This window comes from Salmo trutta, chromosome 4, assembly GCF_901001165.1.
Source record: "Salmo trutta chromosome 4, fSalTru1.1, whole genome shotgun sequence".
NCBI classification, from domain to species: domain Eukaryota; kingdom Metazoa; phylum Chordata; class Actinopteri; order Salmoniformes; family Salmonidae; genus Salmo; species Salmo trutta.
In genome coordinates, this window is record NC_042960.1 from 72,939,076 (window position 1) to 72,956,409 (window position 17,334).

Consider the following 17,334-nt stretch of genomic DNA (forward strand, 5'->3'; position numbering starts at 1 on the left):
CTCCTAGCTGTATGTAGCCTAACCCCTGACCCCTGACCTTAACCCTACATCTCCTAGCTGTCTGTAGCCTAACCCTGACCTTAACCCTACATCTCCTAGCTGTATGTAGCCTAACCCTTGACCTTAACCCTACATCTCCTAGCTGTCTGTACCCTAACTACCCCTGACCTTAACCCTACATCTCCTAGCTGTCTGTAGCCTAACCCCTGACCTTAACCCTACATCTCCTAGCTGTCTGTAGCCTAACTACCCCTGACCTTAACCCTACATCTCCTAGCTGTATGTAGCCTAACCCCTGACCTTAACCCTACATCTCCTAGCTGTCTGTAGCCTAACCCCTGACCCCTGACCTTAACCCTACATCTCCTAGCTGTCTGTAGCCTGACCCCTGACCTTAACTCTACATCTCCTAGCTGTCTGTAGCCTAACTACCCCTGACCTTAACCCTACATCTCCTAGCTGTATGTAGCCTAACTAACCCTGACCTTAACCCTACATCTCCTAGCTGTATGTACCCTGACCCCTGACCTTAACCCTACATCTCCTAGCTGTCTATAGCCTAACCCTGACCTTAACCCTACATCTCCTAGCTGTCTGTAGCCTAACTACCCCTGACCTTAACCCTACATCTCCTAGCTGTCTGTAGCCTACCCCTGACCTTAACCCTACATCTCCTAGCTGTATGTAGCCTAACCCCTGACCTTAACCCTACATCTCGTAGCTGTATGTAGCCTAACTAACCCTGACCTTAACCCTACATCTCCTAGCTGTCTGTAGCCTAACTACCCCTGACCTTAACCCTACATCTCCTAGCTGTATGTAGCCTAACCCCTGACCCCTGACCTTAACCCTACATCTCCTAGCTGTCTGTAGCCTAACTACCCCTGACCTTAACCCTACATCTCCTAGCTGTCTGTAGCCTACCCCTGACCTTAACCCTACATCTCCTAGCTGTCTGTAGCCTAACCCCTGACCTTAACCCTACATCTCCTAGCTGTATGTAGCCTAACCCCTGACCCCTGACCTTAACCCTACATCTCCTAGCTGTCTGTAGCCTAACCCTGACCTTAACCCTACATCTCCTAGCTGTATGTAGCCTAACCCCTGACCTTAACCCTACATCTCCTAGCTGTCTGTAGCCTAACTACCCCTGACCTTAACCCTACATCTCCTAGCTGTCTGTAGCCTAACCCCTGACCTTAACCCTACATCTCCTAGCTGTATGTAGCCTAACCCTGACCTTAACCCCACATCTCCTAGCTGTCTGTAGCCTACCCCTGACCTTAACCCTACATCTCCTAGCTGTCTGTAGCCTAACCCCTGACCTTAACCCTACATCTCCTAGCTGTATGTAGCCTAACCCCTGACCCCTGACCTTAACCCTACATCTCCTAGCTTTATGTAGCCTAACCCTGACCTTAACCCTACATCTCCTAGCTGTCTGTACCCTAACTACCCCTGACCTTAACCCTACATCTCCTAGCTGTCTGTAGCCTAACCCCTGACCTTAACCCTACATCTCCTAGCTGTCTGTAGCCTAACTACCCCTGACCTTAACCCTACATCTACTAGCTGTATGTAGCCTAACCCCTGACCTTAACCCTACATCTCCTAGCTGTCTGTAGCCTAACCCCTGACCCCTGACCTTAACCCTACATCTCCTAGCTGTCTGTAGCCTAACCCCTGACCCCTGACCTTAACTCTACATCTCCTAGCTGTCTGTAGCCTAACTACCCCTGACCTTAACCCTACATCTCCTAGCTGTATGTACCCTGACCCCTGACCTTAACCCTACATCTCCTAGCTGTCTATAGCCTAACCCTGACCTTAACCCTACATCTCCTAGCTGTCTGTAGCCTAACTACCCCTGACCTTAACCCTACATCTCCTAGCTGTCTGTAGCCTAACCCTGACCTTAACCCTACATCTCCTAGCTGTCTGTAGCCTAACCCTGACCTTAACCCTACATCTCCTAGCTGTCTGTAGCCTAACCCTGACCTTAACCCTACATCTCCTAGCTGTCTGTAGCCTAACCCCTTACCCCTGACCTTAACCCTACATCTCCTAGCTGTCTGTAGCCTAACTAACCCTGACCTTTAACCCTACATCTCCTAGCTGTCTGTAGCCTAACTACCCCTGACCTTAACCCTACATCTCCTAGCTGTATGTAGCCTAACCCTGACCTTAACCCTACATCTCCTAGCTGTCTGTAGCCTACCCCTGACCTTAACCCTACATCTCCTAGCTGTCTGTAGCCTAACCCCTGACCTTAACCCTACATCTCCTCGCTGTCTGTAGCCTAACCCCTGACCTTAACCCTACATCTCCTAGCTGTATGTAGCCTAACCCCTGACCCCTGACCTTAACCCTACATCTCCTAGCTGTCTGTAGCCTAACCCTGACCTTAACCCTACATCTCCTAGCTGTATGTAGCCTAACCCTTGACCTTAACCCTACATCTCCTAGCTGTCTGTACCCTAACTACCCCTGACCTTAACCCTACATCTCCTAGCTGTCTGTAGCCTAACCCCTGACCTTAACCCTACATCTCCTAGCTGTCTGTAGCCTAACTACCCCTGACCTTAACCCTACATCTCCTAGCTGTATGTAGCCTAACCCCTGACCTTAACCCTACATCTCCTAGCTGTCTGTAGCCTAACCCCTGACCCCTGACCTTAACCCTACATCTCCTAGCTGTCTGTAGCCTGACCCCTGACCTTAACTCTACATCTCCTAGCTGTCTGTAGCCTAACTACCCCTGACCTTAACCCTACATCTCCTAGCTGTATGTAGCCTAACTAACCCTGACCTTAACCCTACATCTCCTAGCTGTATGTACCCTGACCCCTGACCTTAACCCTACATCTCCTAGCTGTCTATAGCCTAACCCTGACCTTAACCCTACATCTCCTAGCTGTCTGTAGCCTAACTACCCCTGACCTTAACCCTACATCTCCTAGCTGTCTGTAGCCTACCCCTGACCTTAACCCTACATCTCCTAGCTGTATGTAGCCTAACCCCTGACCTTAACCCTACATCTCCTAGCTGTATGTAGCCTAACTAACCCTGACCTTAACACTACATCTCCTAGCTGTCTGTAGCCTAACCCCTGACCCCTGACCTTAACCCTACATCTCCTAGCTGTATGTACCCTGACCCCTGACCTTAACCCTACATCTCCTAGCTGTCTGTAGCCTACCCCTGACCTTAACCCTACATCTCCTAGCTGTCTGTAGCCTAACCCCTGACCTTAACCCTACATCTCCTAGCTGTATGTAGCCTAACTAACCCTGACCTTAACCCTACATCTCCTAGCTGTCTGTAGCCTAACCCCTGACCCCTGACCTTAACCCTACATCTCCTAGCTGTCTGTAGCCTAACCCCTGACCTTAACCCTACATCTCCTAGCTATATGTAGCCTAACCCTGACCTTAACCCTACATCTCCTAGCTGTCTGTAGCCTAACCCCTGACCCCTGACCTTAACCCTACATTTGGTTTCAAAGCAGATGTTTTGTAATTGTTTCCCTTGCTAGAGTAAAGTTGGTTTCTAACTCAGTGTGTGTGTGCTCTACAGGAGAGCTCTAACTCAGTGTGTGCTCTACAGGCGAGCTGTAACTCAGTGTGTGCTCTACAGGAGAGCTGTAACTCAGTGTGTGCTCTACAGGAGAGCTCTAACTTAGTGTGTGTGCTCTACAGGAGAGCTGTAGTGTGTGTGCTCTACAGGAGAGCTGTAACTCAGTGTGTGCTCTACAGGAGAGCTGTAACTCAGTGTGTGCTCTACAGGCGAGCTGTAACTCAGTGTGTGCTCTACAGGAGAGCTCTAACTTAGTGTGTGTGCTCTACAGGAGAGCTGTAGTGTGTGTGCTCTACAGGAGAGCTGTAACTCAGTGTGTGCTCTACAGGAGAGCTGTAACTCAGTGTGTGTGCTCTACAGGAGAGCTGTAACTCAGTGTGTGTGTGTGCTCTACAGGCGAGCTGTAACTCAGTGTGTGTGTGCTCTACAGGAGAGCTGTAACTCAGTGTGTGTGTGTGTGCTCTACAGGAGAGCTGTAACTCAGTGTGTGTGCTCTACAGGAGAGCTGTAACTCAGTGTGTGTGCTCTACAGGAGAGCTGTAACTCAGTGTGTGTGCTCTACAGGAGAGCTGTAACTCAGTGTGTGCTCTACAGGAGAGCTCTAACTTAGTGTGTGTGCTCTACAGGAGAGCTCTAACTCAGTGTGTGTGCTCTACAGGAGAGCTGTAGTGTGTGTGCTCTACAGGAGAGCTGTAACTCAGTGTGTGCTCTACAGGCGAGCTGTAACTCAGTGTGTGCTCTACAGGCGAGCTGTAACTCAGTGTGTGCTCTACAGGCGAGCTGTAACTCAGTGTGTGCTCTACAGGAGAGCTCTAACTCAGTGTGTGTGCTCTACAGGAGAGCTGTAGTGTGTGTGCTCTACAGGAGAGCTGTAACTCAGTGTGTGCTCTACAGGAGAGCTGTAACTCAGTGTGTGCTCTACAGGAGAGCTGTAACTCAGTGTGTGTGCTCTACAGGCAAGCTGTTACTCAGTGTGTGTGTGCTCTACAGGAGAGCTGTAACTCAGTGTGTGTGTGTGTGTGTGTGCTCTACAGGAGAGCTGTAACTCAGTGTGTGTGCTCTACAGGAGAGCTGTAACTCAGTGTGTGTGCTCTACAGGAGAGCTGTAACTCAGTGTGTGCTCTACAGGCGAGCTGCAACTCAGTGTGTGTGCTCTACAGGACAGCTGTAACTCAGTGTGTGTGCTCTACAGGACAGCTGTAACTCAGTGTGTGTTTGTGTGCTCTACAGGAGAGCTCTCAGAGGAGGCTGGTGTCTTTTGAGACCTCTGGTCTGGACTTTGGACTGGATCTCACAGACCTAGAAACGTTTGGAGAAGCCACTCAGTCCCCCAAGAGGCTGAAGACCCATAATCTACAGAAAGACTTGGTCAGTCAGCCTAAAGACTTGGTCAGTCAGCCTAAAGACTTGGTCAGTCAGCCTAAAGACTTGGTCAGTCAGCCTAAAACCAAGTCTAAACAGTACAGTGGGACCCTGGTTAAAGAGGAATCTAAGGCCAGCAGAACTCCGGATGAAGAGGGGAACTTATTATGGACAAACAGGACGGTGGTTTCAGAGACAGAGGGGAGAGAGCAGAGCTGTGCTGAACAATCATTGGCTGCTACTGTCCCTTCAGCCAATCAGCTGAAACCTGGCTCTGTTCAGGACTCTGAGGAGCAGTTTTCCTCAGGCGGAGACTCAGAAGACGAGCGCCTGGTGATTGATGACCCTGTATCCCCAGTCTCCACCACCAACAGGTTACCCCCAGCCGCGGTGACCCAACTCTCCCCAACACGTCAACAGGACACCCCTCGATCGCCCTCTGCCTCCTCACCACCATCCCTCGCCCCTGGGACTCGGAGAGTGGCCAGGAAGGCTAAGGTACCAGGGGGCTGTGACCAGCTGGATCAGATCCTAGCCATGCAGAAGGCCATGCTCAAACCCAACCAGACCCAGGACCCAGCCAGACCCTGCTCCTCCCAGCCCGCAGAACCCCTCTCCAACCCAAACCCCCAGTCGCTGGTGAAGCCCTGCGTGTCCAACTACCTGGACAGTACCCAGGATGGAGAGACGTATGTCGATGCCCCTTCTCAATCTGGACCAATAGACAACAGGAAGACTGTACAACAGAAACGTTAGTATTGACAGATACAAATATATTCCAACGGTATGTGAGACTGTAGCATGGTATGTGTGTAATGATGATAGCCGTGGATGTGTTACATGTTAATGTGTCCCCCCCAAGGCTGCTGTGTTACATGTTAATGTGTCCCCCCTCCCCAGGGCTGCTGTGTTACATGTTAATGTGTCCCCCCCAGGGCTGCTGTGTTACATGTTAATGTGTCCCCCTCCCCAGGGCTGCTGTGTTACATGTTAATGTCCCCCCCCCAGGGCTGCTGTGTTGTTACATGTTAATGTGTCCCCCCCAGGGCTGCTGTGTTGTTACATGTTAATGTGTCCCCCTCCCCAGGGCTGCTGTGTTGTTACATGTTAATGTGTCCCCCCCCCCCCAGGGCTGCTGTGTTTCATGTTAATGTGTCCTCCCCCCAGGGCTGCTGTGTTTCATGTTAATGTGGTCCCCCCCTCCCCAGGGCTGCTGTGTTTCATGTTAATGTGTCCCCCCCTCCCCAGGGCTGCTGTGTTACATGTTAATGTGTCCCCCCCTCCCCAGGGCTGCTGTGTTACATGTTAATGTGTCCCCCCCTCCCCAGGGCTGCTGTGTTACATGTTAATGTGTCCCCCTCCCCAGGGCTGCTGTGTTACATGTTAATGTGTCCTACCCCAGGGCTGCAGTGTAACATGTTAATGTGTGTGTTTGTGTGTGTGTGTCCCCCCCACAGGGCTGCTGTGTTATAAAGTAATCCTTCTAACCCCCCCCCCCCCCCTTTAAAAGATTTAGATGCACTATTGTAAAGTGGTTGTCCTACTGGATATTATAGGTGAATGCACCAATTTGTAAGTCGCTCTGGATAAGAGCGTCTGCTAAATGACTTAAATGTAAATGTAAATGTGTTACATGTTAATGTGTCCCCCCCAGGGCTGCTGTGTTACATGTTAATGTGTCCCTCCCAGGGCTGCAGTGTTACATGCTCATGTGTCCCCAGGGCTGCTGTGTGATGATCTCATGGGGGGTGCTGAGGATGAGGAGGACTATTCGACTCCAGAGGAAGGAAACCTGCTGTATAAACTGTACAGTCTACAGGACCTGCTGCTGCTGGTGCGGAGTGATGTCTATCTGGCACACACACGCAGGCTGGGCACCAGCAACAAGGTCTGGAATACACACACACACACACACACACACACACACACACACACTGTTTCCACTACCATGTAGCCAGGTGGCTCTGGATAAAGGTGTCTGCCTAAATGGCATTTATTATTAAAGTCTCCTTTGACTCTGCCAACTAGCAGTCCAGTGTAGTTACCATTCCTTTCCACTAGATGGCAGCCAAAGCTAGTTGAAGTCACTACTCTGCCAACTAGCAGTCCAGTGTAGTTACCATTCCTTTCCACTAGATGGCAGCCAAAGCTAGTTGAAGTCACTACTCTGCCAACTAGCAGTCCAGTGTAGTTACCATTCCTTTCCACTAGATGGAAGCCAAAGCTAGTTGAAGTCACTACTCTGCCAACTGGTTTTATTCAACGCCTATGTAAATTTTCCACATACAGTCTGTGCCTGTATTTAGTTTTCATGCTAGTGAGGGCCGAGAATCCACTCTCACATAGGTACGTGGTTGCAAAGGGCATCAGTGTCTTAACAGCGAGATTTACCAGAGCAATAAACTCTGAGCGCAGCCCTATTCAGAAATCTGGCAGTGGCTTCTGATTAAATTCAATTTTCACAGAACCGGTTGTTGCAATTTTGATGAGTCTCTCTTGTTCAGATATCGGTAAGTGGACTGGAGGCAGGGCATGAAAGGGATAACAAAGATCCCAGATATGGTTCATACCCACAAGAAGCTTATTTCTGTTGGCGAGCATTTCTCCTTTGCCAAGATCATTCATCCACCTGACAGGTGTGGCATATCAGCAAGCTGATTAAACAGCATGATCAATACACAGGTGCACCTTGTGCTGGGGACAATAAAAGGCCACTCTAAAATGTGCAGTTTTGTCACACAACACAATGCAACAGAAGTCTCAAGTTTTGAGGGAGCAGTGCAGTTGGCATGCAGACTGCAGGAATGTTCACCACGGCTGTTGCCATATAATTGAATGTTCTTCTCTCTACCATAAGCCGCTTCCAATGTTGTTTCAGAGAATTTGGCAGTACGTCCAACCGGCCTCACAACCGCAGACAACGTGTAACCACGCCAGCCCAGGACCTCCATATCCGGCTTCTTTACTTGCTGGATGGTCTGACGCCAGCCACCCGGACAGCTGATGAAACTGGGTTTGCACAACCGAAGAATTTCTGCACAAACTGTCAGAAACCGTCTCAGGGAAGCTCATCTGCATGCTCGTCGTCCTCACCAGGGTCTTGGCGTCAAAACCGACTTCAGTGGGCAAAATGCTCACCTTCGATGGACACTTGCACGCTGGAGAAGTGTGCTCTTCAATGAATTCAAAATTAACTTTGGAATTTTGTGTATTTTTCGGCTTCAGACAAAAGCTAATATTTCACTTAAAACTGTTTTTTGGTTTAATATACTCCCTCTTTGTAAACATGTACCACACATCTGGTATATGCTGTTCACTGTGTTTAGTAAACCCTTAGTAAACCTTTAGTAAACCCTTAGTAAACCTGTGTGTGTCCTGCAGGTAGTCCCTGTCTATGTCCTGTCCAAGATGGAGTACCAGCTTTCTTATGGAGTGGAGAGTCTAACTAAGACTGAGGCCTGCCGGCTGTGGGCTGAGACACTTCTACACTCCAGCACTGTCCCCTATATAGGTAATATACTACTACACTACTACGCTACTACACTGTCCCCTATATAGGTAAGATACTACTACACTACTACACTGTCCCCTATATAGGTAAGATACTACTACACTACTACACTGTCCCCTATATAGGTAATATACTACTACACTACTACACTGTCCCCTATATAGGTAATATACTACTACACTACTACACTGTCCCCTATATAGGTTAGATACTACTACACTACTACACTGTCCCCTATATAGGTAAGATACTACTACACTACTACACTGTCCCCTATAGGTAATATACTACTACACTACTACACTGTCCCCTATATAGGTAATACACTACTACACTACTACACTGTCCCCTATATAGGTAATATACTACTACACTACTACACTACTACACTGTCCCCTATATAGGTAATATACTACTACACTACTACACTACTACACTGTCCCCTATATAGGTAATATACTACTACACTACTACACTACTACACTGTCCCCTATATAGGTAATATACTACTACACTACTACACTGTCCCCTGTATAGGTAAGATACTACTACACTACTACACTGTCCCCTGTATAGGTAAGATACTACTACACTACTACACTGTCCCCTGTATAGGTAAGATACTACTACACTACTACACTACTACACTGTCCCCTGTATAGGTAAGATACTACTACACTACTACACTGTCCCCTATATAGGTAATATACTACTACACTACTACACTACTACACTGTCCCCTGTATAGGTAAGATACTACTACACTACTACACTGTCCCCTGTATAGGTAAGATACTACTACACTACTACACTGTCCCCTATATAGGTAATATACTACTACACTACTACACTGTCCCCTATATAGGTAATATACTACTACACTACTACACTACTACACTGTCCCCTATATAGGTAAGATACTACTACACTACTACACTGTCCCCTATATAGGTAATATACTACTACACTACTACACTACTACACTGTCCCCTGTATAGGTAAGATACTACTACACTACTACACTACTACACTGTCCCCTGTATAGGTAAGATACTACTACACTACTACACTGTCCCCTGTATAGGTAAGATACTACTACACTACTACACTACTACACTGTCCCCTATATAGGTAATACACTACTACACTACTACACTGTCCCCTATATAGGTAAGATACTACTACACTACCACACTACTACACTGTCCCCTATATAGGTAAGATACTACTACACTACTACACTCTTGCACTGTCCCCTGTATAGGTAATATACTACTACACTACTACACTACTACACTGTCCCCTATATAGGTAAGATACTACTACACTACTACACTGTCCCCTATATAGGTAATATACTACTACACTACTACACTGTCCCCTATATAGGTAATATACTACTACACTACTACACTACTACACTGTCCCCTATATAGGTAATATACTACTACACTACTACACTGTCCCCTATATAGGTAAGATACTACTACACTACTACACTACTACACTGTCCCCTATATAGGTAAGATACTATTACACTACTACACTGTCCCCTATATAGGTAATATGCTACTACACTACTACACTGTCCCCTATATAGGTAATATACTACTACACTACTACACTGTCCCCTATATAGGTAAGATACTACTACACTACTACACTACTACACTGTCCCCTATATAGGTAATATACTACTACACTACTACACTGTCCCCTATATAGGTAATATACTGCTACACTACTACACTGTCCCCTGTATAGGTAATATACTACTACACTACTACACTGTCCCCTATATAGGTAAGATACTACTACACTACTACACTACTACACTGTCCCCTATATAAGTAAGATACTACTACACTGTCCCCTATATAGGTAAGATACTACTACACTACTACACTGTCCCCTATATAGGTAAGATACTACTACACTGCTACACTCTTGCACTGTCCCCTGTGTAGGTAATATACTACTACACTACTACACTGTCCCCTATATAGGTAAGACACTACTACACTACTACACTGTCCCCTATATAGGTAAGATACTACTACACTACCACACTACTACACTGTCCCCTATATAGGTAAGATACTACTACACTACTACACTCTTGCACTGTCCCCTGTATAGGTAATATACTACTACACTACTACACTACTACACTGTCCCCTATATAGGTAAGATACTACTACACTACTACACTGTCCCCTATATAGGTAATATACTACTACACTACTACACTGTCCCCTATATAGGTAATATACTACTACACTACTACACTGTCCCCTATATAGGTAAGATACTACTACACTACTACACTACTACACTGTCCCCTATATAGGTAAGATACTATTACACTACTACACTGTCCCCTATATAGGTAATATGCTACTACACTACTACACTGTCCCCTATATAGGTAATATACTACTACACTACTACACTGTCCCCTATATAGGTAATATACTGCTACACTACTACACTGTCCCCTATATAGGTAAGATACTACTACACTACTACACTGTCCCCTATATAGGTAAGATACTACTACACTACTACACTGTCACCTATATAGGTAAGATACTACTACACTACTACACTGTCCCCTATATAGGTAATATACTACTACACTACTACACTGTCCCCTATATAGGTAAAATACTACTACACTACTACACTGTCCCCTATATAGGTAAGATACTACTACACTGTCCCCTATATAGGTAAGATACTACTACACTACTACACTGTCCCCTATATAGGTAATATACTACTACACTACTACACTGTCCCCTATATAGGTAATATACTACTACACTACTACACTGTCACCTATATAGGTAAGATACTACTACACTACTACACTCTTGCAATGTCCCCTGTATAGGTAATATACTACTACACAACTACACTGTCCCCTATATAGGTAATATACTACTACACTACTACACTGTCCCCTATATAGGTAAGATACTACTACACTCCAGCACTGTCCCCTATATAGGTAATATACTACTACACTACTACACTGTCCCCTATATAGGTAAGATACTACTACACTACTACACTGTCCCCTATATAGGTAGGACACTACTACACTACTACACTGTCCCCTATATAGGTGAGATACTACTACACTGTCCCCTATATAGGTAAGATTCTACTACAATGTCCCCTATATAGTTAAGATACTACTACACTACTACACTGTCCCCTATACAGGTAAGATACTACTACACTACTACACTGTCCCCTATATAGGTAAGATACTACTACACTGTCCCCTATATAGGTAAGACACTACTACACTACTACACTGTCCCCTATATAGGTAATACACTACTACACTACTACACTCTTGCACTGTCCCCTATATAGGTAATATACTACTACACTACTACACTGTCCCCTATATAGGTAAGATACTACTACACTACTACACTACTACACTGTCCCCTATATAGGTTAGATACTACTACACTACTACACTGTCCCCTATATAGGTAATATACTACTACACTACTACACTGTCCCCTGTATAGGTAAGATACTACTACACTGTCCCCTATATAGGTAAGATACTAATACACTACTACACTGTCCCCTATATAGGTAAGATACTAATACACTACTACACTGTCCCCTATATAGGTAATAGACTACTACACTACTACACTGTCCCCTATATAGGTAAGACACTACTACACTACTACACTGTCCCCTATATAGGTAATACACTACTACACTACTACACTCTTGCACTGTCCCCTATATAGGTAATATACTACTACACTACTACACTGTCCCCTGTATAGGTAATATACTACTACACTACTACACTACTACACTGTCCCCTATATAGGTAAGATACTACTACACTACTACACTACTACACTGTCCCCTATATAGGTTAGATACTACTACACTACTACACTGTCCCCTATATAGGTAATATACTACTACACTACTACACTGTCCCCTGTATAGGTAAGATACTACTACACTGTCCCCTATATAGGTAAGATACTAATACACTACTACACTGTCCCCTATATAGGTAAGATACTAATACACTACTACACTGTCCCCTATATAGGTAAGATACTACTACACTACTACACTGTCCCCTATATAGGTAAGATACTAATGCACTACTACACTGTCCCCTGTATAGGTAATATACTACTACACTACTACACTGTCCCCTATATAGGTAATTCACTACTACAATACTACACTCTTGCACTGTCCCCTATATAGGTAATATACTACTACACTACTACACTGTCCCCTATATATGTAATATACTACTACACTACTACACTACTACACTGTCCCCTATATAGGTAATATACTACTACACTACTACACTGTCCCCTATATAGGTAAGATACTACTACACTACTACACTGTCCCCTATATAGGTAAGATACTACTACACTACTACACTACTACACTGTCACCTATATAGGTAAGATACTACTACACTACTACACTGTCCCTTATATAGGTAAGATACTACTACACTACTACACTGTCCCCTATGTAGGTAATATACTACTACACTGTCCCCTATATAGGTAATATACTACTACACTACTACACTGTCCCCTATATAGGTAAGATACTACTACACTACTACACTGTCCCCTATATAGGTAAGATACTACTACACTACTACACTATTACTGTCCCCTATATAGGTAAGATACTACTACACTACTACACTGTCCCTTATATAGGTAAGATACTACTACACTACTACACTGTCCCCTATGTAGGTAATATACTACTACACTACTACACTGTCCCCTATATAGGTTAGATACTACTACACTACCACACTGTCCCCTGTATAGGTAATATACTACTACACTACTACACTGTCCCCTATATAGGTAATACACTACTACACTCTTGCACTGTCCCCTGTATAGGTAATATGCTGCTACACTACTACACTGTCCCCTATATAGGTAAGACACTACTACACTACTACACTGTCCCCTATATAGGTAATATACTACTACACTACTACACTGTCCCCTATATAGGTAATATACTACTACACTACTACACTGTCCCCTATATAGGTAATTTACTACTACACTACTACACTGTCCCCTATATAGGTAAGATATTACTACACTCCAGCACTGTCCCCTATATAGGTAAGATACTACTACACTACTATACTGTCCCCTATATAGGTAAGTTACTACTACACTACTACACTGTCCCCATATAGGTAATATACTACTACACTACTCCACTGTCCCCTGTATAGGTAAGATACTACTACACTACTACACTGTCCCCTATATAGGTAAGATACTACTACACTACTACACTGTCCCCTATATAGGTAAGATACTACTACACTTCTACACTGTCCCCTATATAGGTAAGACACTACTACACTACTACACTGTCCCCTATATAGGTAAGATACTACTACACTACTACACTGTCCCCTATATAGGTAAGATACTACTACACTACTACACTGTCCCCTATATAGGTAAGACACTACTACACTACTAGACTGTCCCCTATATAGGTAAGATACTACTACACTGTCCCCTATATAGGTTAGATACTACTACACTACTACACTCTTGCACTGTCCCCTGTATAGGTAATATACTACTACACTACTACACTGTCCCCTATATAGGTAATACACTACTACACTACTACACTGTCCCCTATATAGGTAATACACTACTACACTACTACACTCTTGCACTGTCCCCTATATAGGTAATATACTACTACACTACTACACTGTCCCTATATAGGTAAGATACTACTACACTACTACACTGTCCCCTATATAGGTAATATACTACTACACTACTACACTGTCCCCTATATAGGTAATATACTACTACACTACTACACTGTCCCCTATATAGGTAATATACTACTACACTACTACACTGTCCCCTATATAGGTAATATACTACTACACTACTACACTACTACACTGTCCCCTATATAGGTAATATACTACTACACTACTACACTACTACACTGTCCCCTATATAGGTAATATACTACTACACTACTACACTGTCCCCTATATAGGTAATATACTACTACACTACTACACTGTCCCCTATATAGGTAATATACTACTACACTACTACACTGTCCCCTATATAGGTAATATACTACTACACTACTACACTGTCCCCTATATAGGTAAGATACTACTACACTACTACACTGTCCCCTATATAGGTAATATACTACTACACTACTACACTGTCCCCTATATAGGTAATATACTACTACACTACTACACTACTACACTGTCCCCTATATAGGTAATATACTACTACACTACTACACTACTACACTGTCCCCTATATAGGTAAGATACTACTACACTACTACACTGTCCCCTATATAGGTAATATACTACTACACTACTACACTACTACACTGTCCCCTATATAGGTAATATACTACTACACTACTACACTACTACACTGTCCCCTATATAGGTAAGATACTACTACACTACTACACTACTACACTGTCCCCTATATAGGTAATATACTACTACACTACTACACTGTCCCCTATATAGGTAAGATACTACTACACTACTACACTGTCCCCTATATAGGTAATATACTACTACACTACTACACTGTCCCCTATATAGGTAAGATACTACTACACTACTACACTGTCCCCTATATAGGTAAGATACTACTACACTACTACACTACTACACTGTCCCCTATATAGGTAATATACTACTACACTACTACACTGTCCCCTATATAGGTAAGATACTACTACACTACTACACTGTCCCCTATATAGGTAAGATACTACTACACTACTACACTGTCCCCTATATAGGGAAGATACTACTACACTACTACACTGTCCCCTATATAGGTAATATACTACTACACTACTACACTGTCCCCTATATAGGTAATATACTACTACACTACTGCACTATCCCCTATATAGGTAAGATACTACTACACTACACTGTCCCCTATGTAGGTAAGACACTACTACACTACTACACTGTCCCCTATATAGGTAAGATACTACTACACTCCAGCACTGTCCCCTATATAGGTAAGACACTACTACACTACTACACTCCACCACTGTCCCCTATATATACAGTTGAAGTCGGAAGTTTACATAGACTTAGGTTGGAGTCATTAACTCGTTTTTCAACCATCCCATAAATGTCTTGTTAACAAACTATAGTTTTGGCAAGTCGTTTAGGACATCTACTTTGTGCATGACACAAGTCATTTTTCCAACAATTGTTTTCAGACAGATTATTTCACTTATAATTCACTTTCACAATTCCAGTGGGTCAGAAGTTTACATACACTAAGTTGACTGTGCCTTTAAACAGCTTGGAAAATTCCAGAAAATGATGTCATGGCTTTAGAAGCTTCTGATAGGCTAATTGACATAATTTGAGTCAATTAGAGGTGTACCTGTGGATGTATTTCAAGGCCTACCTTCAAACTCAGTGCCTCTTTGCTTGACATCATGGGAAAATCAAAAGAAATCAGCCAAGACCTCAGAAAAATAATGTAGACCTCCACAAGTCTGGTTCATCCTTGGGAGCAATTTCCAAATGCCTGAAGGTACCACGTTCATCTGTACAAACAATAGTACCCAAGTATAAACACCATGGGACCACGTAGCCGTCATACCGCTCAGGAAGGAGACGCGTTCTGTCTCCTAGAGATGAACGTACTTTGGTGAGAAAAGTGCAAATCAATCCCAGAACAACAGCAAAGGACCTTGTGAAGATGCTGGAGGAAACAGGTACAAAAGTATCTATATCCACAGTAAAATGAGTCCTATATCGACATAACCTGAAAGGCCGCTCAGCAAGGAAGAAGCTACTGCTCCAAAATCGGCATAAAAAATCTAGACTACGGTTTGCAACTGCACATGGGGACAAAGATCGTACTTTTTGGAGAAATGTCCTCTGGTCTGATGAAATAAAAATAGGACCGTTTGGCCATAATGACCATCGTTATGTTTGGAGGAAAAAGTGTGAGGCTTGCAAGCCGAAGAACACCATCCCAACCCTGAAGCACGGGGGTGGCAGCATCATATTGTGGGGGTGCTTTGCTGCAGGAGGGACTGGTGCACTTCACAAAATAGATGGCATCAGGAGGCAGGAAAATTATGTGGATATATTGAAGCAACATCTCAAGACATCAGTCAGGAAGATAAAGCTTGGTCGCAAATGTGTCTTCAAAATGAACAATGACCCCAAGCATACTTCCAAAGTTGTGCCAAAATGGCATAAGGACAACTAAGTCAAGGTATTGGAGTGGCCATCACAAAGCCTTGACCTCAATCCCATAGAAAAATTGTGGGCAGAACTGAAAAAGCGTGTATGAGCAAGGAGGCCTACAAACCTGACTCAGTTACACCAGCTCTGTCAGGAGGAATGGGCCAAAATTCACCCAACTTAATGTGTGAAGCTTGTTGAAGGCTACCCGAAACGTTTGACCCAAGTTAAACAATTTGAAGGCAATGTTACCAAATACTAATTGAGTGTATGTAAACTTCTGACCCACTGGGAATGTGATGAAATAAATAAAAGCTGAAATAAATCATTCTCTCTACTATTATTCTGACACTTCACATTCTTACAATAAAGTGGTGATCCTAACTGACCTAAGTCAGGGAATTTTTACTAGGATTAAATGTCAGAAATTGTGAAACTTATTTCATATGTATTTGGCTAAGGTGTATGTAAACTTCTGACTTCAACTGTAGGTAAGGTACTATTACACTACTATACTCAGCACTGTCCCCTTTATATAGGTAAGACACTGGCACAGATCTGGGGAAGGGTACCA

At 44.1% G+C, this 17,334-nt stretch overlaps 1 protein-coding gene across 2 annotated transcripts in view; it reads left to right on the forward strand.

Moving 5' to 3' along the window:
- ice2 (interactor of little elongator complex ELL subunit 2) overlaps positions 1-17,334 on the forward strand; it is a 67,904-nt gene that overhangs the window by 24,056 nt on the left and 26,514 nt on the right. For both annotated transcript variants that reach the window (XM_029752006.1, XM_029752008.1), the window contains 3 exons: positions 4,807-5,689; positions 6,660-6,826; positions 8,320-8,449. In XM_029752006.1, the coding sequence (XP_029607866.1) occupies positions 4,807-5,689; positions 6,660-6,826; positions 8,320-8,449 (1,180 nt within the window). The remainder of the gene's footprint in view (positions 1-4,806; positions 5,690-6,659; positions 6,827-8,319; positions 8,450-17,334) is intronic.